Source organism: Streptopelia decaocto (genome assembly GCF_964273445.1).
Source record: "Streptopelia decaocto genome assembly, chromosome: 2".
NCBI classification, from domain to species: domain Eukaryota; kingdom Metazoa; phylum Chordata; class Aves; order Columbiformes; family Columbidae; genus Streptopelia; species Streptopelia decaocto.
In genome coordinates this window covers 65,219,282-65,242,097 of record NC_138655.1, presented here as the reverse complement: position 1 = coordinate 65,242,097, position 22,816 = coordinate 65,219,282, and the positions used below count along the sequence as shown (strand labels likewise).

The 22,816-nt window shown below is 37.3% G+C and overlaps 1 protein-coding gene across 1 annotated transcript in view; it reads left to right on the top strand.

The window, feature by feature from the left end:
• The window catches only part of GABBR2 (gamma-aminobutyric acid type B receptor subunit 2), a gene marked incomplete at both ends in the record, with an annotated part of 486,849 nt that overhangs the window by 316,487 nt on the left and 147,546 nt on the right, over positions 1-22,816 (top strand). Inside the window, 4 exons of the mRNA XM_082045863.1 lie at positions 5,621-5,701; positions 8,463-8,613; positions 9,106-9,238; positions 20,355-20,462. Of these exons, the coding sequence (XP_081901989.1) occupies positions 5,621-5,701; positions 8,463-8,613; positions 9,106-9,238; positions 20,355-20,462 (473 nt within the window). The remainder of the gene's footprint in view (positions 1-5,620; positions 5,702-8,462; positions 8,614-9,105; positions 9,239-20,354; positions 20,463-22,816) is intronic.

Sequence of the window (22,816 nt, the reverse complement as noted above, 5' to 3'; positions counted from 1 at the left end):
GTTAATATGGTAAGAATTTCTACAGGATCCACAACATGAAATGTTTCTGTATTTATTCTGAAGGAAATTAGCTTTCCTGATGCTTGGTTTAATTCAGTGATGTAAAGGCATTTAAAACAGCATTTCCAGCCTATGTAGTAGACTTTATTTTGTGAAAGAGCTTTCAAAATGAGTGAGACCGTGGTAAGATGGGTTGGAAGAGACTTTGCAGGCAGGTTGCATGGGACTCACTGAAATACGGGAAGTGTTTTCAGACTTGCCATTAGTTTGCAGTCTCCATCTTAGGTTTCTCACTGCTTGTGTTTGGCCCATCATCTTTCCTGGGACTTGTTCTCTGCATATCCTTGGCCGCAGAATGTGTGCCACATAAGCTCTTCAGGAGCCACTGCAGTAGGCAATAGAGGGAATGAGAAAGACGAGCTAAGGCCTGTCAGTGCCAAATGATTGCTAGGTGACTGACAGTTTAAAGTGCTAGAGGAAACATTCACTCTTTAGAAGGGAATGTGACCAGAAGCCAAACTGGAGAAAGGCAGGTCTCAAGATACCGTAGTGTAGTGTGTGCGTGCATCCTTCGGCCTGTCTCTGGACTGAACGTTGTCTGTGAGTTGCCAATAGCTTGTGAATGGTGAACTTCCAGATAGGTTAGTTATGTCTTTGAAAGAGGGAGTACCCGTGCGGTGGAATTATTTTTTTGTTCATATCTAGGAGATTGATTTGAAATTTCAAAATTAAAGCCTTTCTAAATTACAATGTCATTCTCTTCCTAAGAATCTTGAAGCATTTCAGATGTGGATGGTCCCTGCTCAGTTTCACCTGTTGATGGCCACTTGGGCATTTTCCAAAGTTCTTCTGAGATCCGATGAGTAAATACTCCCCACAGCTGCCAGCAGTCCTATGGGGCTGTGATGCGTGGATGAGGAACAATGTGCAAGAGCTAAACGTTTCTTTTGTAGGATAAGGTTTAATAATATTGGATTCTGAGATAGGCTGCTAAGTGCTGACTATGCACCAAGACTTTTCTAATGTGCTAGGCATCTAATCACTCCCACCAAATCACAATGGTTAAACAAGAAGGGCAGCTGACAAAGAGTAGCAGAAGGGATTGTTAAACTGATGCCAAAGGAATGTTTTCAGGGAGTACAGTGATAATGTCCTGAGTATAGAAGCAGAAGGAGCTACATGAAAAAACCCAAACCAACAACAAAAAAAACCCTAACAACTTTTCAAGAAGAAAGAGACATGGAGGTAGCCCCTTAGGCAGGGGTATTTTTTTGAGGACAAATTAAGACCTACATATTGAGTATACTTTCAGCTATAGGTTCTGTCTTTTTTATGCTACTTCTAAGTTGAGAATAGCCTAAGTGTCCTTTAGATGAGTAGCTTCAGTGACCCTTAGATTATCTGGAGAATAGTCCATAGTAAATTTATTACATTTACTTTAAAATATGTTGGAAGGTGAAAACTCATCACTTGCATGTTTTTGTAGTTTGCACGGAGTTCTAACTTTATAAAGAGCTGCAGTGACACAACAAAGTATTAGTAGTGTCAAGCTACAGTAAGCTATTTAGAGCTTTGAGGTCCTTAATTTTCGTTTACAGCTGTGAAGTTTGGGGATCACAGTAATGTTAGGGCAGAACTGTTTGTCTTTGTTATGGTGGTTTAGGCATATTTGTTTTACATTGGTATAACCAACTGGATGTGTAGGAAATCGTGAGTCCATTCTCATACCAATATATATATATTTTTTAACTTCGTAGGATACTGCATTATTTCAGAGTGTCCTTACTATTATAAGCATAAATGCTACTGGTGATTATACTGGGGTAAACATTTTTATATTGGCGTAACTGCATCACCACTAGGATTATTTGTACCATTTCAGTAGACTAATATACTTGAAGGTGCTGCAAGCTTTAGATATGGACAAAGTTTTAGCATCATTAGGAGTTAGCCAGCATTCTCTACATAGAGAAAAACAAAGGAAATAATATGTTCCATCTCTTTTTCATTGCAAGTGCTTTCTCTCATCTGTAAACATCTCTCAGTAGAAGCTATCTTCATGATATGTGAATAAGTACACTTATAAAAACGTAGCAAAAATGGAAATTATGACATATAGTGAAAGGAACTGAAACTAACCATAGTCTCATCTGGAAATTCTCAGTGTAAGTGGGTAACAACCATACTGTTTTGATTTGGTAAGTTCGTTTTATTATTGTTTTTCATTCAACAAGAACATGTACCTACCTCATATGCAATTAAAAAATCTGTTGTATTAACTTTATGAAATGTGGCACAATTAATTAAGCAGTAATGTGTCAATTTGTCAGGAGTTACTTAAAATGAGCTATAAAATTCTGTAATAAATAATGTAGAGGTAACCATTTTAATTCACCTTTAAGAGTAGTTCAGTTCTTTGTTAGCAAAAGGCTTTCATCTTGGCAATATAAGTAATCTGTTCTGTGACAATTACCAACAAGGATTAGTTGTTTATAATTCTGTTAGCCATAATTTTCAGTCACATATTTCTGGTCCAGTTTTCTTTGAGTTGGTTAATTTTCATACTTTTCTCTTCCTGTGTGAAAGAACAGCTGCCGATTGAAGTTCTAAAATGCTACCACTTCTGTCATGGTATTAGCAAGCTTTGTCTCCCAAAACAAGTATGTTTTCCATCATATTTTTCTTCTGGATTTTAACCTGAGCAGAAAGGTTTCAATACAATCTCTCTGTCATGAGTATGGAAAGATCAAGTTAAAAATAATGAAAGCACTACAGAAAGAAGCCAACATCATATTCTGAATATTGTGCAAAGCACTTTGTTGGTATTCTCATTTGAAGGAGATCCATTTCCCCTGTCCTTTTGTTGTTGAACATACAGAGATTTTGACAAATATGAGCTATATCATACAAACAGTATACTGACTTGAATAATTCAGAATTTCCAAAGGGAACTCAAGGTAATGGCATATAGGAAAGCAGAGCCTGCAGTCCCATCCTTAGCTATAGTGCTGCCTCTTTGCTTTCTTTAATTAATATCTGGAGGTGACTTTGTTGCTGAACAGCACTTGTGCTTGGGAAACTGAAAAACCAACAGGAGGACAAAAGATCATAAAGACTGTTTGCATCTCCCTTGCAGCACGCCATCATCGGACTATGAAATGGATAGTACATCCTTCCTCTCAATAAAAATATAATGTATTTCCCTCATAGACTACTTTCCACAGTTGTAACTACTTTGAGATATCAAATATATGTATGTCTTTTCTTGACTTTGATAAACGTTGGCATGTGCTCTATGAACTGTCCTTTCCTATTTGTAAAGGATGAGACGTTGAAAATGTGGTTCCTAGTCACTACATGCTTTTTTCCACAAAGTCTTGTATTTCTAAGTCCAAAAAAAGTCTCACTCTTCCGATCAGTCTGCCATGGAGGTTTGTTTCTCTCAATGAGCTCCATTCCTACGAGGACCAGCTCCTGGTACCCAGGCTAGCTAGTGACAGGTTACCTCATCCATATTAGACTACACTGTACTTGCCATCATAGGCACATTCTCAGTGTTACTTCATCTGCCAAGGAAGCCATGTAAGGGTTTATAAATATTGAAAAGGAATGGCATTGTGTGTCACGTGAAGCAATCTCAGTTGCAGTACCTAAATCAGTTCTTAGTTGCAGTACCTAAATCAGCTAAACCACAAATGTTCTCTTTTGTCTGTACTTCACCACCTACTGTGTGCCTCTCACACCTACTATAGTCCAGTAAGTGCCCCATACCCAAAAATTTGTGGAGTGATTACTCTTTTCCCTTCGTTGTTCATCAGAGCTATCAGGTCTTAGCCTGTTGCTCTAAAGTTGTGGCTAGACCAGCACCAAGGAACGTGTCCTCCCCATTTGGATAAGTAGATGCTGTGGACTATCTGACATCTAATGTGCAAATTTTATGTCAATGCACATACTAGCATTTGTCTTTCTTCTCTCTAGATGGTGTTTTCATGTTTTAGATATACAGGTAAAATCTGTCATGCTACAAACACGGATGGAAGTGAAGTGGTTTGATTTTTAGCAGTAAACATTTTAGCTTTTAGATGACTACTGGGAAGATTTTATTGTTTAAGACTGTCAATGATTTATGCATATATCTATTTCACAGAGAATTTTCAGCCAGCGACAGAAAGCATAAGCTTATATTTACTCCCAAGGGTCTGTAATGCTGTGTGGATGGGCTTTGTGAAACTACTGCTGGACACCAGGGGATTGGGCTTTTATTCCAGACTAGTTTTAGGGCCTCACAAGCGGATCATGCTCATGTGAAAGGCAAATCAGTTTTTGGAACAGCAAACTCCAGCTTTTGATGTGGGTATAGCAAATGTGTATCTCTGCCAGATTTGTAGCCCAGTTTGCAATTCTATGTAAACAATTTTAACAATAAGAAGGGGGGTTTATGTAAGGAAAACTTTTGCCTTCTGTGGGCTCTCAGATTAGTATTAATCAGCTGTAGATTTTGCTAAAATGGAGCTAGCTGCTCTATTCAGCAGAGCTGAACAAGCGCAATCACGTTGAGTGAGAAAGGAGAAAAGGTTAATGTGGATCTGTTGGATGAAACAGAGTCTTTTCAAATTTGCCATCTAGTTCAAGATCATCAGCTCCCCAAATCAGTGTCACAAATAGGGTCACAAGCTCAGAATTTAAATATAAATTGGGTTGTGCTTACCCAGACATAGAGTCCGGAAAGGAAATTTTTGACTCTGCTGAGCCAGCTTATCAAAGAAAAGTTTAGCCAACGTGTCTGTGGATTATAAATCTCTCATCTTTGGTGTAAAAGTGATAATTTAGTAAGTTCCAGCACTTCTAAAATATACCAAAACCCCAACAGAAACAGCAGAAATTAACTGATGCCAGATGTTATCAGAAGGATGGGACAAGCATGTGCTGGAGCTCCACCTGCAGTGGCCAAGGCAGCAGCCGAACAAATTAAATTCCTATATCTGCGCTACTGTAGTCCATTAGGTACAAAAAGGCTGTATATGTGACAATAGTCCCAAAATAGCAGAGAGTAAGAGTAACATTTTAGCTCAAGTGCATGTTGGCTTTAATTACATAACATAGTATGTTTTGCAGTCAGGGTACTAATGAGTTGCTTATTCCACGTCAGAATAAGAGATTAGATTCCCAGTGTATCTCTTCACTAGCCAGACTACTCCATACTGGCTGGAGCCTGCTGCTATGACTCCCCCGGGAAATACTTCACTAAGCAAGATGTCCTAGTTGTTCAAATGAGAGTGGAATGTGTGATTTAGCCATGTCTGTTCTCCCAGCAAAATGTCCTGCATGGTGTGAGACATTAAGGAAATGTGTGATTTTTAACCTGGAAATGTCTGTGCCCTGTAACAACAATTCCTTAATTATGTAAATTAATTCCTAAGAACACTTTGCGTTTCTTTAAAGAATCGGAAATATTTCTTTTGATGACATGTGCTGTCTGGCATTCTGCTTTAATAATTCATGCACTTCAGGCACATTTCTTTTCCTTTTGACGTACTGTCAAAAAAGAAGGCAAAATCAGTTGAATAATTGAGAATGTGTGAACTGCCATAAACAATCACTCGTGTTTGTTTCTCTGCAGAAAGAAAGGAAGTGAAGGTGGGAGAGTACAATGCTGTGGCTGACACCCTGGAAATAATCAACAACAGCATCAGGTTCCAAGGTAGGAGAGGAAACTGGGAAGAGGTACAGCAATGACATGGATGGCTCTATGTAGTTTGTAAGACTGCAAGCTGTTAAAGAGCTGTATTAGGATTTTTAATATCAAAAAACCATGACACTGTATAAACAGAAAGGGAACTGAGCTGTGCTTCAAAAAAATTGAAGGAGAATTCTGAACAGAAATTTGCAGTGTTTTGATATCATATACTTGTTTTTCATTCCAGTGACCAGGATAAATTCAAATTCATGTATGTACATAAATGTTCTTTGATACTTCAACAAGATGAAGATATGCCTTCTATTTCATTTCTACTGATCAATAATGTTCTAATTTCATCCCTATTTCCCACTCTCCCAGCTCATCTCACCTGAGTGATGCTCTTGTGTGGTGCGTTTGCACAAAGGAGGTGCTTGTTTTTCTTTGGGAGGTATCTGTTAGGCAGTTAGAAAATGGGATTTCAAAATACCAAGGCTAGCTTTAAGGTGGCCCATCTGAAACAGGGCCAGAGAGGGTGTTCAGTCCAGCAGCACTCCCAAGGTCCACAGCAGGCAAATAGCCTGTGGTGCTGTATCTTTTTCCAATTCTTTATCCCATGCTGCTCCAAAGTTAACATGGAGACTTCCTCTGCCCTCACAGCAGTTGGAGCATGAGTATACCCACAGCTTTCCGAGCATATCTATGATCAATGCAGATATATGTCAGCTGAAATGAGTTTTAAGTGTTGTTGAATATAGGCATATATATTATTTTTAAAGCTAGTAATTAAGATTTAATCTTAAGCTCTGCTACGGTGCACTTCATTAATGGAAAGTAAAGTTGTCTTCATGAGATCTCCGTGGCTTCCCCTGGGAGTAGTGGATGACTTTAAACTGCTGCATCCTGTTCTCTACTACACCTGTCTCCAGTGTCCCAGCACCCAGCACCCATCTGTCTGGAAAATGAGGCTTTGGAAATGAGGAGTGCAGAATCTGTCCCATTTGCTGAAGTCTGGGTCCCAGCAGATTATTTTTGCTGCAAGGAGGAACTGATGATGTAGTTGAATACTAGTTCAGTACCACTAATTTCCAGAGAACATATGCAAGATAAGGCAAGTAACAGGAGACAGGTTTTGTTCATAACTCCATGCCTCTATGGACAGTAGATGATGGGAAAAATTCTCTCTTCAGGCCTTTTTCAGGATCAGACTCCTAGTTCTTATTCTGACCGCATCTGGTGTTCCTTCCATCCGTAGCCTGTCATATAGTTGTCTTAAGATGCATTATGTGACTCAGAGTGAACCTTCTCCATTTACCCACCTTAAATTTTCATTCAGGCAGTCATACATTCGATGTGGAGGACAGAGTTGTTATGTCTTGTGGGTAGTATAAAAGACTTAGTAACTTTAAGTGTTTGAAATGGGGAGTAGAAAATACAGCCCCATTTAACCCATTGCCTAAAATTGCACAGAAGAGAACAATAGCTCATTAGAATTGAATGGCCATTGCACAAATAAGATATTACATATAGAATCACTGGTTGTTTATATTTAATAAGTACAAATCATGAATATACTCTATATATTTTGATACAGTAAGGCGTTGTGGTTTTTTTCTTTAGTATTAGTTCTTTTAATTCAGGCATAAAGACCAAAGGATAGCAGATTTCCATTGTCTCAATTGGTCCGGCATAACTGGTAGGGATAAAGCTATTTTATTTTATAAATCCTTGAAAAGCAAAAGAGTGGATGTGAAATTGAGCTATGGCAGCCACTAGGTCAGCTCCTTACTTACAGCTCTCTGATCAGTGGATGCACAGAGTTCTGCCTCTGCAGCCACAGTGTGGAACGAAGCCGCTTGGCCCCATGGGGTTGTCCTCACAGCCCTATGGAGAGCTGGTGTGAAAGGACAGGCCCAGGCACTGCAGGGCACAGAAATCCCTTCATGAAGGAAGTCAGCAATGCAAAAGACCTTTTGCCAATCCCCTGCACCAAGATAGTGCAGGAACAAGGTAAAACAGAGTGTGGGAAGTAAGGGATGCAGAGCTTTGTTGCAGTTGTTGGAAAGCAGTTCTTCTCATTAAACCAAGAAGCCTTTAATTAATGAGAGCTGTCAATCAAGTACATGGCTTTAAATATTGTTTTTAAATTCAGACATTCAAGTCCACATCTGTAAGGATTTGCAAAGTGGGTCTGTCCTTGTAAAACCTTTGCAAACTGTTTTTCCATGTTGTTCCATTCTGTAGTGTCCTGAGGGCACCAGCAGCTCTGCCTCCAACCCCTTCCGGGGCTTCCCTCATCCTGCCCACATCCCAGGAACCCGTTTCAGCCCCCCAGGGCTGTCAGTCCCTGCCTCAGCGATGCCACACCTAGAGAGGCTGTTTGAATTTGCCCTGGTAATAATGATAGTATGCAGAGGAACAATGCTCTTTGTTTTCTTCTTATTGCTCTGTCGCTTGTTTCAGGAAAGCACAACCTCCTGGTAAAATTTAGAGTCATGATATGCATTTTAGTTTTTATTTGTACTTTAAAATGAGGATAGTTAGTATATATTTCATGGGGTTCTGCATTAGAGTTTTGGTGTGTTTTTTCTTCCAAAGAGGATATTTACGTGTTCCAGAAATGCAAACCCTCTTGTCAATCAATGTGACTAACATATGTCTATCAAAGTCAATGATTTCATCAGCTACTGATGTTGTTCACAGTTGGTAAATCAAGGTATAATACTTAGAAGAGGCAAATTTTCTTACAGAAATTCTTCAGCGTTTTTGCTTCTTGTGATTGTAGGACTTGAGCCTCCAAAGGACAAAACGATTATACAAGAGGAACTACGCAAGATCTCTCTGCCTCTCTACAGCATCCTCTCTGCCCTCACCATCCTAGGAATGATAATGGCCAGTGCTTTCTTGTTCTTTAACATCAAAAACAGAAATCAGAAGTAAGACATTCATGTTACTTCTATCACTACATCTTTTGTGTTTGAATGCCATGTTTGTAGATTCTGTCATCTATCTATATATATATAAAAGGAAAATGTTAAAACTGTGGAAAGATGATATTTTAGAGCTATTTAATTGAAATCACTGTGTAATATATTCACATTGGAACAGATTGTCTATCTGTTAAGACAGTTTCTTTTATACTATCTAGAAAGTGTAATTTTTTTATTCATGTTTGAATGTCTACTATTAACATTAACCCTAGCTGATTAATCCATCAGTTAAATAGAAGGTCTTTTTACTAAACATTCAAAAACCTGAAACAATGCTAGGCTTCATAAAACAGCAAATAGTGTGCATGCCTATAGATGGTGTAGAGTTCTACAAGAAGGGATGTCTGTTTGCCAGGTTACAAAAAGCTCTTCTTTATTGCTATAATGGCCTAGCAGTAGTCTTTTCCTGTTTAATGCACTATCACCTTTTGTCCATAGACTAATAAAGATGTCCAGTCCCTACATGAACAACCTTATTATCCTTGGAGGGATGCTTTCTTATGCATCTATTTTTCTTTTTGGTCTTGATGGATCCTTTGTCTCCGAAAAGACATTTGAGACACTTTGCACAGTAAGTAATTCCATATATTCTAGTTGAAGATAGTCTTGCAGGAAGCTCTGTGAGAAATGCAAACAGAAAAGTTCAGTAGTTGGATGTCTCATTCCATTTCATCACTTATTCTCTTAGTTCTTTCCTGGGATGTTTTCTGGGACCAAATTCTGGAACATGCACAAAGCTGTGTTATTATTATTACTGAAAGCTGCAGGTGCATTGGAATTTGGCCTCAGAATAGAGGAGTAAATGTGCTTTCTTGTTTTGAAATTATATATATGAAGATAATTATTAGAAGGTTGTGTTTGTAGCATGGCAGCTAGTATTATCTATGAAGCTATATTTTCTTTACAGGTTCCATATGACTGCTGCTTGTCTGGGTCTTTGAGTAATAAGACTGAGTAAAGTCTTTTTGGCTGAATCTCCAAAGATTTCTACTACTATTTCCACAATACACTATAGACTCACACAAGCCTAGATCCCCTGTAGAATATGTTATAGTTAAATTAAAACAAACAACTCTGAAACCAAATTAAATGTGTCCACCTAGAAGCCTGCAATGTCTTAATTGCTTACTGTAATATGCAGCCTGACTTACAGAGGCCATTTCAAAGAAAGGGAAAGAATTTCACTGCAAGGATATTCCTTCCAAAAACAGTTCAAACAGCATTTAAATGTATGAATTATTTTCTCCTCAAAAATTCCTAAGTCTATGCTTGGTCTATTGCCTAAGAATATCAGAAGTTATCTTCACTGTGTTTCTGATCCTTCTTCAGGTCTCTAGAAAGATGCAGTTCACAGCACCTTTTTTTTGGGAGTCTGAATTTCTGATGTCATCATTGGAGAGAGAGAGAAACTTTACTTCCAGAGAATAATTCAAAGCAGGAAAGTTGGATGCCTAAAGCTAGTTGGTGGATGCACATCCCAATATTTAAACTTAAATCCTCCAGACTGAGTAGAACAATTACAGAAGTGAAATATCATGTGACTTGTTCAGTTATAACATTTCAAAACACTGGAGACCTCTTTAGTATGTGCCAAGATGCATTAGAAGATGTACTGTAGGTTAACATACAGGATTTTCTGTGCAAAGTCTTAGCTTCCTTAGTTGGGCCTGGACACAGCTGTATTTTAGACACCTAAACAGTAGCAGCCAAAGAGACAAGGAGAGAATATCCATTTTTCCTACAGGTAGAGTGCAAATTCTCTGTACAGCTAGTAGAAAGAGGTGGCTCAAAGACTTCAAAGGAAAATACTGTTCACCCCTCCCAAACTAGTATATAACTCTGAATACATAGGGGCCAACAGGAAGTGGAAGGTGCCAGCATCCATTTTTTTTTTTCCTAGCAATTATGCCCTTATTTGCAAAACAGCTTCTAATGGAGCAGAAGTGTTATTGATGTCAATCCCCATTCTTTTCTCACCCTCTGTTGCAGAAGAAACTAGTGTCACAAGGTGCAAATTTTAGGTCCTGATGTCTGCTCAGCCTTGAGGGGTTTGTATTCAGAGCTCAGGCCATTTGCACGAGTAGGCTACAGCCCTCCTGTTGAAGCAGCCAAGCACTGCTGAACAGAAGGAAAGAAAATGGGAACCAGAGGTACTTATCAGCACGGAGCTGCTCTAGGGAACAGGTTTCCATCCAGATTTAGCTGTATAAAACTTTAAGTCCCCCTTTAAATGAGAAACAGCTCAGTGTTATCTCTGAAAATTTAACCAACATCTAAAATCTTGTGCCTCTGCGCCAGAATATTTCTGCTGTTTGATTTTTTGCTTCTCAAAATGTAACCGCTACTGTCATATTCTAAATGCAACAAAATTTAAGTGAGGGCTGCTTTGTTCTGTCACATCTTACATACCTCTTCTTTTTTTCCATTTGTACCTGTCACATTTTGTTAAGTCTGTTTGTCTGTCTGCCATAGAGGGAAAGGTCTGGACGGGCACTTGAATAAAATAACTACTTAACTGATTGATAAAAGAAAGGGGTGGAGGAAAATAATGTGTTCTTAAAGCCAAACTTTGATTAAGAAATATCACCACATGCCTTACACAGAGATTTTTTTTTTAACATAGTTAAATGTTAAATATTATATCAACAGAGCAGACTCTGTAAGATTTCTCCCCAGTCTTGATATTCTAGGTTTTCAGTTCACTACAGAGGCATTTCTGAATGTATTTTCCTGCACATGGCTGCTGATTTATCTTATGAATCCCATCTCCATCAGCAATTAGTATTACACTCATAGATGCAAGAAACCCTGTCAGGAATTTTTTTCCTAACCTCCTGCTCATTAAAACAATTCTTATAAAATCTCCTGCTCCAATTATATTTTTTTTTCAGTGGGATAGTTTATGCTTCTGTTAGAAATCATCTTTACATGGCCACCCTTGACTGTGGCAATACACTTTCTGTGTATCTAGGAAACTCTGAATTAATGCCAGACAGTTCATAAATATGGGAGATAAACCCACTTTTCTGTTCAGTAACTCTTCTGTGTCACCTCCTTTCTCCCCAAAATAACCACTAAGTGCTGGGTACAGCCTGTGCATTTGGCTCCATGTCACGAACATCCATATTTCCATATGGGCAATATGCTTACAATATGCTTAGTGGTTTCATGAGGACTACTTACAGACACGAGTTCTTATAGGATCAGGCCAGTACAAAACTCTTGATTGTCCATTTCCCTGGAAAGGCATGCTTTTGATTACCCATTCTAACCATATTACTTATTAGTTTGAAATTCCCACTTCATGCATGACTATGGCTTAGTCTTTAAAAGAATCAGCTACAATGGAGAGTGATCAGAAAAAGCCATTGAGCCAAGAACATGTGGATATAACAACTATATCTCAGGCACAGAGAAGAGCCACGTCAATGAAGGGAGATTTTTTTTTTCCATGGGGCAGTAAAAATTTCGGTTCAGCTTTTAGAAGCACATACAAAACTAAAAGGCTGTCATTAGTGTTATCCCCTCTCTAAGCCAAGCAATCACCCTGTTTGTCTTCTATATTTCAAAAGCCCTTGGATCTCACCAGGATAGCAGTACATACACAACAGCAATATCATTTAATCAGTTATGTTATATATTGTTTCTGTTTAATTTTATGATAATTTTTTTACAATACTAACAGGAGGTCCTTAAATACTCTTTAATCTACCCACAAAATTCAGGAAAAATGGTTTGCAAATTGTAGGTATTACATTCCAAATCTGTTGTGTGTGCTTCCTTTACAACACAGTGTTGGTAGCGTTGTTTGGAGGGTGAAGTGCTTTGCAGTCTCTGGCCTTTTTGACTTCTACCTATGGCATATATTTTCACTTTAATATTCCAAAGACACTGAAACATGATCCAAAATCACACCAACAGCACCCGAAAATTTCAAAGGCTTTCACTGATAAGTCGTACCACCATTTTCCACTCTGTAAGTCACTGGTTGTGGGAGCATGTAGTATAAGTCAATATGCTGAAACACAGAACCAAGTGTAAAATGTATTGGAGAGTCAGAAAAGCACTTCAAACATATCGTCAAATAATTTGCTGAATAGGAGTATTATATACATTTTTGAAATTATATAGTGTTGACTCTGTGCTAGAGTGGGTAATTGGTTCCCAAACTCTTTTTTACCTTGGTATGCCCATTTTCTATGGAAAGGAAATCAAGTATATTTAAGTACACAATAATTCATTTCCTAATGGTAAGCACTCATAAATGTAGCGTTGTTTAGTTCCATGTCAGAATTTGAGGTTAGGTGTCATATTATAAGACTCCAATTACATAGAATTAAAACTATCCAAAGCAGTGAATTCTGAGAAAGTGGTCAGGTAGGACCATTAGGTCATGTCTTGTTCAATAACAACTTCATTGGTTGTACAGAAAAAGGAAAAGCAATGCAACATTTCATTAAACGTATATGTATGCCAAAGTAGAAAGTGCTTCAGATATGAGGGAGAGAGAATGAGAATGTTCTATCTCTGTTTTTAATCTCAGAATTACCATGGTATCATACCAAAAAAAGATGTTAGAAGTAAGGGTGTGAAACTAGATGTGATACCAACTGGGAAAATGCAAACAAGTTGAAAAATAATTGAAAGCATTCATTATATGGAAGAGAGACACTCAAAATTAGCAATGCCAGTGACATATCCTATGAATAGAGCTTAAGCTGACATACTAAATAGAGATACTTAAAATAGAGAGAATATTAGATATGATTATAACGTTTAGACTTCTGTAATACATTCTACTGAGAATTTCATGCTTTACATTTAAGATGAGTAATGTCTTCGCAAGTTGGAACTGCTATGCGATGAGAGGTTACAATGGCCCTAAGGAGGAGCATAGTCTCTTCTCTGTTATGCATCTCCCTCAAGGAGGTAAATAAAATGATGTCCATATTCTCTGGAGATATGGTTAAGGCTGAAATAAGATTGTTTTGAGTAGTCCAGGTTGGAGTAAAATGCCCATAGTGTCCACCCAGAAAGGTCTGGTGTATTAGGTAATAGTAGAGTGAACAACTCTGCTTCTCCTCAGTCCTCCACAGTCTGTTAGAGACTGTGCTGCATGGGATGATGGGAGTAACAAGAAAGGGGCAAATGACCTGTTTGGAACAGTTCAATGTAGTTCATCGTGTTCTGAGCAAGATCTGTTCTGGAGACAGCAGTTGTCTTCCAGTCTCCTTTACACTCCAGTCATGCGAGTCACGCAGTCACTAAAATTAAGCATGCTCTATCTTGTTTAGCTCATTAATTAGTATAATTGGTATGAATTGTCAAAACCAGGCAGATATTTTGTGACTCCTGGTGATCTCACTGAGCCCCGTCAGTGTTTTGCCTTGGATAAAGTAAGGCGGGCACATGAAAGTTTTTGCACACCCGTGGTGTTTGGCGATGCTTTCATCCTTCCCAGGATAAGCTCAGACTTTTGGACTTGGGTCAATTTCTGTCAGCTGTGATGCAGGCATTTGGAAACAGGCTTTGTCAAAAAGAAGGAAGGAACCAAACAGTGGGGTGGGGTAGCGACACAGAGAGCAGAGATATCACTGATAAAGTCCAGCTACCTACTGCAGTGTGTGTGACTGTCCAGACTTTGTGTTTTCATCAGTCAGACATCCAGAGAACATGTACGTTCATGGCAACAATAGATGTTATAGACCTTATCTTCTCAAAGGTGTACTTTAAAATGGGACCTTTAAATGTATCCAGATCTTCAAAAGCAGTTAGTTTTTTTTTTCAGTGGATATTATTCTTAATGATGGATCATGAACACTTCTGACTCTGTGTTTTGCAACAATATGAAAGGCAGGTTTTTTCTTTTTACTAATTTTTCACAGTCTTATGTCTGCCCCACTGAGAGAACAGCTAGGCAAGTTGGAACTCCATGGTCCACATTGCACTTTTTCTTGGGGAACCCTGAACCTAGGCAAGGTGAGGAATGCAGGGTGGTGTAAGGGTAAGGAAATATCCTGAAAACTACATCTAACAGAGCTTGAGAGACTGCAGTGAGGGGCAGGGAGGAAAAGCCAGGGATGAGAGATCATGGAACAGGTTCCTGGGGATGGAGACAGTCTGCAGGGCAAGTGGGAAGCTGAGAAATTTGCTAAAACTCTCAAAGTCGTGGACCTGGCTGAGAGCAGCTCTGGGAGGAAGGACTTACCTTTAATGGTAAAACGGAGAGGGAGCAGATGTATCAACCTTCTGCCTGCTGTCTGTTTATTTATTTCTGCTTTGTCTTCTCTTGTCACTTCAAGTTTTCTCTGTTTAACCATTTTTGGGAGAACTGACTAAAAGGAAAATATATGGGCAACTGCTGCCTAGAAGCCGAGGCTGTCTTGGTATATTGTGGGCAGGAGCCACTTGGACTAGACCCTGTGCTAGCTTTGATATTTGATTAGTAGTTGGTGATGTGCTCCTTATTCCTATATGCTCTTCAGGCATTGCTGGGGTTTTCTTTGTTTTTTTTTTTTTTCCCCTTTGGACTCTAAATTTGCATAATTCTTTTCCTCAAATTGTTAATTTTGACCAGGAATTTAAAAAGCAACAGATAGATACTCAGCTCATACTGAACTGCAAAAGGATTTGGACCTCTAATCCATTTCTTTGTCTCTGGAAACTATAGCCTTTGTTTGTATTTTTAGTCTGGCCTTTTTCATTCCGCGTGTATTCTTTAGTTTATTTCCTTCTTAATTGTTTAGCTGTTAATTTTAATCTCCCTTTTCTATATAATCACTTCCATAATTGTCCTCACTGTCGTTCAGTCTGAGACTGATCTCAATCCTATTTAATTCAAAGGCAATTCTGTTACTGAGTTTAACATAAGCCTGATCAGCTTCTATTTTAGTAAATGACATTTTCTTGGGGAAAAGAAAGAAAGAAAGAAAAAAAAAAAAGTAGAGACAAAAGTTGCAAGGCTGAATAGATTCTTGAAACAAAATTATTTCATATACTGAAGCAAATACACCACAGCCTTGCCAGACATTTGTTAAGGTGATATTTTTAAAACATTTGTCTCTCCTTCAGTGGGACAACAGCCAGATTTTAAAGCCCCCTTATAGAGTCAGAAGCAATTCTCTTACAGTACCCATGGTCAGAAATATATTAAGAAATCGCTACAGGAGATCTCACAGCGTGTGAAAAACCACTGTACTAAATTTATGTGAAAACAGCATGTTTCAATTTTCTAATGTTATTGCCACTTACATTTACAAGAACTGTGCCGGTGCAACACAGATTCTAAAGAATGGGTTAAAAGTCATAAACATATGTCAGAAAATGTTTGACATAAATAAGAAAAGTATAATTCAAATGGATGAACTCTTTCCTTGGGACCAGCACTGGGGATTTTGCCATCGTTAATAGAAGCAGGATGAAGCCCCAGCGAAAAATTGTTGACATGACACACTTTTGTGCATCCTAATTATTGTTTATATCCCCAGTTTGCCAAGAAAAATATAAGGTACTTAATTTTCAACTCATGAGTAGTCCACAGAAATCAACAGAATTGTCTATTCAAAGATAATTGTTCTCTCCAGCGCTAAACCCACAGCGTGGTTTATTCTGGAGCTTATCACTTTTAAGTGCCGTAGTCTAATACTAAGATGCCACCAAGCTGCTCAGCACTAACGTTCAGCTGCAGCCTAGCCCTGTGGGCACCACAGCTTCCAAGTCAGTGCATGTGCAAAATTAATTAGATAATTATTTATATTCCCGAAATGAATCAGTCTAGGTATCATCAGCTAAACTGGAGAGTGTCTGGAGTGTCAAGTCCTGCAAAAGAAATATTTGAAAGCTTTTATTTAAAATGACACCATTAAGTTAAGGTCTTGGGATGGTAAAAATTATGTTTTTTCAGGAATCTTAAATTTAAGTGATTCCTCTGCAAGAACATAATCTAAATGTTTTGCTAACTGAAGAAAAATATTTTAAAGAATAAAGCTGTTTCACTATCCTATTCAAATAACTGGTATTGAAAAAATAAAAAGTCACCTGGAGAGGTGATAAGTTTATAGCTTTTATGCAACTCATAGTTCTTTGTGCTGATACTTGATTTTCTTTATTCTTCCTTCCAAGTCTTCATGTTGTTTGCTTGATATGGCCAAACTGAATTAGTATAGCAAATTTAAAGCTGCAACTCAAAAATGTAAATGTCCAGTGTATTCAGATGGTTGTTAATATTTTTTTTTCTTTCAACTTAACAGAAGAGTGAAATATATCATATTCCTGCTCCACTGCATTTGAAATTTTTGTTATTGCTTTCATGAGCTCAAGACCTTTCCAGGCATTCATCATCAATTAATGACTTTGGGGTCTTCTGAATGCATAAGCAATGGTGGTCAAATATGGAAAAATGATGAAACTTCTATAAAAGTGAAACTTTCTGCCATTCATTGATTCAGTCCATTTTCCAAGATAACCTTATTTTATAATTTTATATAGAAGAAGATATCAAATAGCAGCATTCAATACATAGGTTAGCCAGCCAAAATTCAAGGTTGAGAGGAACTTTGATTCAGATGGAAATAACTTTATATAAGGCTGTTCATCTATCAGTGCTTATTACGTGATGGAAGAATAGTCTTAATTAAAAAAATAGAAGATCTTTAGCACCTTATGGATAGGTTTAACACAGAGGTTTTTTGTTGCAAAGGGACATTGAAAATAAATGCTCCTACCAGATGTAAGGAGAATCTTTTTCATAAATGCAGTGACTCTTTAGCTGAACCTTGCAACATTTGTTTAAATACCTTAGAACATTTATTTACATTAATATTTGACAAAGGTGGGGGGTTGTTTGTTTTAAATAAACATCATATCTGTTCCAAGTCTGGAAAATGACCCAGAATTGTCTGTTTCTTTGTGGAGACACTTTCAGTGTTTGGTGGTCGTCAACTGCATTGTCTACTAAATAAAGGATATATAGCTTTTTCAGTTGTCACATGAAATGCACCTATAAAAGCTTCTATCAAGTAATTTAGTAATTTATAAAAAGAACAAATTCAAATAATAGGTGCATATATAGTAATTTCAAAAATAGACCCTAAACCAAAATAGTGTAGGAAGTAGAAATAAAGGAGAACTAAGAAACTGCATTTTAGCATCTGCATAGATATACTTGTTTGGTGTGTACCAAACAATATTATCTCCTTTAACACTTGTGAATTGTCTTTCAATGAAAGAAAACAAAAAGGTTGTAGGAGATATGCTATTAGTCAAAATAGCTTATTCAAAAAAAGAAGTAACCAGGAAATATAAGCAGATAGTTTAAGATATATCCTAAAATTCAGTGAAGGCTTGAGGAATTTCCTAATGACCTAACCTTTTAGGAAAAAGGTAAACTGTAGCTATTTTTGCAAATTATCCTTCTATAGGAGCGTAGGAGTGTTTTCAGGTTTTGTGTCTAGTTTGGAGTAGGGATTTGAACGCAAGTTTCCCATCTTCTAAGGAGGGTCCTTTCCTGTTTGTTTGGTGGATACTGGGGGGAGGATGATCTTCCTCAGGTTCTTCTGTCAAAACTCATCATTAAAAACTTCCAACATGGAAGAATTAATAATTTATTGTGTAACATCATGGTCATGCTCTCCAATTATCAGTGTTATTTTTATCATGTTCTTTCAAATCAGTGGCATTTGGAGGTATAATACATTTAAGAATATGAATGGGCAGATATATGAATTTCAGAGGCTTTTGCCGTTTTCTAAATTTTTCATTCTGCTGGCTGCATTAATGAATTATAGCAGACAAATTCGAGGTCATTTTCTTCAAAATTAAAAATTTATTTTCATCTGAAACTTACTATCTCATTCTTAGCAACAGCAATCTCATTTTGGCAAAATCTATGTTTAAGCTAGAATGCTTCCACTATAGCAAATAGTTATGTTATTTTAATTTGCACAATCCAGATCAGGAATACATAAAACTTTTTGACCCAAACGTGCTAGAACTAATATTTTTTCTGAATATCTTGTTACAAACATATTATGAGTATAATTGAATTTATTACTGTTCCCAAGAGCCAATTACTGTTTCATTGAGAACAAAACAGAGTCTTATTAGAGACATGGAAATACCATGTATCTGTTTGCCAAATATATCACTAAACGGTACACAAAAGAGCTGAATACTTATTAATAGCAGCAGAAAGATTGAATGCTAAGTGTGGTTATCACAGCCTAATTGATGTGAAGTCAAAAAAAGAAATAACTGGCTAATATGAACATGTTGATATGAAACGTATTTTTCAAATCACTCAGAATTGATCTAACTGTGGTTTTACTGAAGTTATTAGCATAATGTATGGTAATGGATAACAATCAAAGACTTGCAAATATATAAAGTATATAAGTTAAAAATAATACTTTGCTGACTTAAATATCTATTATTATTTTGTTTATTTTTCTGTTTGGTTTTTTTTTGTTACGGGTTTCTTTTTCATTACTACATTCAAGAATGTCACAAAGTGGTTTGAATCTAATTGCAGTTGGTTTCTGGTTTTATTATTGTCAAGGTTAACCAGCAATCAGTGAACACCAATGTTCAGTGTTCAGTGTCAGCAATGCAACAGAAAACCCACAATATTAGATGCTAATAATATGTTAATATATATATACAAATATCTAAATGGTTTTCTACACATAATTGCAATATTTTCTAATAAATGCACATGCCAAATTCGATGGAGACACCTCCTGCTCACAAGACACGGGGGTTACCAGCACAGCCTTTCTTCTGGGGCTGCAGGTGTCCCTATACACACCCGTCCTCTAAGGAGATATGGGTTCCCTACCTGGTAATACCCTCGCCAGTGAGACAGCAACCTCCAAGTTCACACTTGCACACTTCAAGTGTGTGTCCCACAGTGTTACCTGGTTTTGGGCATATGCCCTCTTAGACCCTGAAGAGTTTGGAGGGGAAGCAGTATGAAGAGCAGTTAAAATCACTTGGGCTGCTCAGCCTGGAGGAGGCTGATGGGAGACCTCCTCATGGTCTACAGCTTCCTCACAAAAGGAAACTGACCATCTGCATTTTCTTAGACCCATATTGTGGGTATTATCTTTGATTCAGTTTTTGTCCCCAAGGCCTGCCCACCAAGGCTATGTTCCTGTCTTGCCATTTTTCCCTATATGATAATTTTAATGTCAGTTTTTCTTATCTTTCCAGAATGCTCAGGGTCTGCACTAAGTGATGCATACCTCAAGTAGTACAATTTCCTCTTAATTAGTCTGAGTAATGTCTCTACTTCTCTGTTAATTTTTGTTCAAAATGTTGCTGTTAATATTAGTTCCTTGTGTAGTTTTTATTGTCTCAGTCTCGTTTTCCTCCACTAGTTCCTTCCTCTGCCTGCACAGAACAAAAGTGAAAAAAATGCACAATTTTGTAACTGTGTTATGTATTTATATACGGAAAAGACTGTTAATTCAGCATCCAGATCTATTGTACTTGGAGAGGGGATGGAGGGAAGAGAAAAAAAGGCAAGAAAGCAATGAATGAGACAATTCTGAAATGTCAACGTTTTTGTGAAGTTCTTTGAATATTTTTTCTCAAGATCTTGAGAAAAAAAGTGGGTGAAATTATGATATCCACATTGTCTACTTAAAATTAAATGGCTTTGTCTTTTTTTTATATATATATATTTTTAGGTTCGAACATGGATTCTTATAGTGGGATACACAACTGCATTTGGAGCAATGTTTGCAAAAACGTGGAGAGTTCATGCAATTTTCAAAAATGTAAAAATGAAGAAAAAGGTGAGGGGAAGTAAACGATTTTTTTGTTGCTCTGTTAATATAATTTTCTAACTGTTTTGCTACCTTTCCTCAATGGCCATACTTGAGTTGACTCTGTTCAAAGATCTTAAATGGTTCGATATAGGGGCTTTCTTGGTCTCATTGTCAGTCTCTGAGAGTTGGAGTCAAGCAACAGCCCTTCACTCTTTTTAATGAGACATAGTGGAGAAAGCTGTAGAAGTGTATTTGGATCCTCACACTTATTTAGTATGTTGTTTCAGCATCCAGAAGTGTCTTTCTGGTAGATTCACAGCTGTTACGAAATGTTCCCTGTATGTGTCTGTTTGGGCTACAGGTATTACAGAGAAGTTTCTGATGTGTTGGTAGGAGGAAGCAAGAGACAGTGCTGCTTATACAGGTTTCTATTTCTAATTTGGACTGAAATTGCATAAGCTTACCCCAAGACTGATTGGAATTGAACCACAGTGGTCGTCTCTGGCATTTTTGGTACAGAACATTTTCTGTAAACAATTAGGCTCAGCTTAGGAGTAGTATAACAATTGGAGCTTCTTTTCACAAGAGTGCTTTTAATCAGATGGTTTTATTTTATAATGGGAAAACTGGTGAATGGAAATAATTTTGATGGAAAAAAAAATAAGAGAAATGTGCATGAAAGAGAAAAAAATAAATTTTATAGAGAGAGAAGCAGTGCCAAATGCAGTTTCTATATGCAGCTGAATAGGTTTATTCTAAGAAGTGGTAGAATAATTTACACCCCGAGTATGTAGAACAATATTCCAAACCTTCACCAGATTCCTCTGTTTTTTTCCCTCAATGTGGGTTCATGGAAGAGCTGGGGGTTTTTGTGGATTTTTATTTGATTGATTGTTTGTTTAGGGGTTTTTGTTTGTTTGTATGGTGGGGGGAGTGGGGAGAGTGGTTGGTTGGTTGTGGGTTGTTTGTTTGTTTTGTTTTGAATGGTTGGTTGGTTTTGTTTTTTTAACTATGTTATTGTTTCTACAGTTGCAACATGTAGGGAATTGCTGTCATCACATGGTACACCTATCCCTAAAAAGATTTGGGCTTTAGATAGACAGAGTTGACTTGGTTTCTGAGAGGACTTTTGTCTTAGGTTACGAAGGAAATACATGCCATGGCTGGAACTGGACCTAGAACTCTGGCACCTTAACATTACAGCCACATAGTCCTTCCCTCTACTTTTCAGCCATGTCAGGTTTGCTTAAATATTTGTTAATTAAATCGCAAACATCATTACATGTAAAAAAAAATAATGAATGCTGAATAACAGATCTCTTAAAATCAAGTAAAATTATAAGAAATTTCTGTAGCGGAAATGGGACGTTCTGGATGGAGGGAAGTGGAGACCACCCTTTCTGCACCTGTGCAAAGAGCCCACTATGATGTATCAGTTTATGCTGCCAGAATCCAGTAAATATTTTTCAAGGATCTTAGACTTCCTATATTACAGACTTTTTACTCAAAGACAGTGTTTTACGTTCCTGAAAAATTAAGTTTTATATTGCAAAGGTGTTTCCAGCTGTAATGGTACAAAACTTTGCAAATTAATGAAGTTACACAAGGTGACGCTAGTGTAATACATGAAAGTATTTACTTAATAAACTTTATTATCATGAGAATTTTATCATTTCTGCAATACAAACTATTCCAAATAGAAATTAACAAGTACTTTAACGGACTGCCACTAGGTATTTGCCTTATTGTTTTTTAGAAAACATTTAATTTTATGGCTTCGAGTTGCTCCTCAATATGAAATTTCATAGTCTATTAATTAAACATAATCCTCAAATTCTATGTAGTGTCTGTTCTCCAACAGGCTCATCAACAACTGCAAATTGCAATTGCTTATTCACAGCTGGATGTTAAAAATGGTTTAAGATCAGTTAAAAAGACACTGACCAGTATAATGGCAATAAACTTTGAGACATCTGGATGCTGACCAATGAGATGCTCCACTCTACATGATACTGGAAATGTCAAGGCTATTAGGGCACCTTATTCAATATTCTGGAATTGAGTAAATAACGCATTTTGCTTTGTAAACTTTAAAGGATGGCTGTTGCACAGAATTATCTTGGTTTGCTTTATTTGGATATCCCATTCCTGAGTACAAGCATGAATCATAGAAGACAACAGTTTTCTTAAAGCAAAACAAATTACCTATCCATGATAAATGTTTACTAAGTATACATTTTCTCCTTTGATTTGCCCAGGCAGATAAAATTCTTTTTAAGAGTTGATTGAAAAGCTGAAAAATGTGGCATTCTTTACTTATGTCTTTATAGAACAACTTTTCCATTTTCAGTAGATGTAGTTTACAGACAAAGCATTTTGCA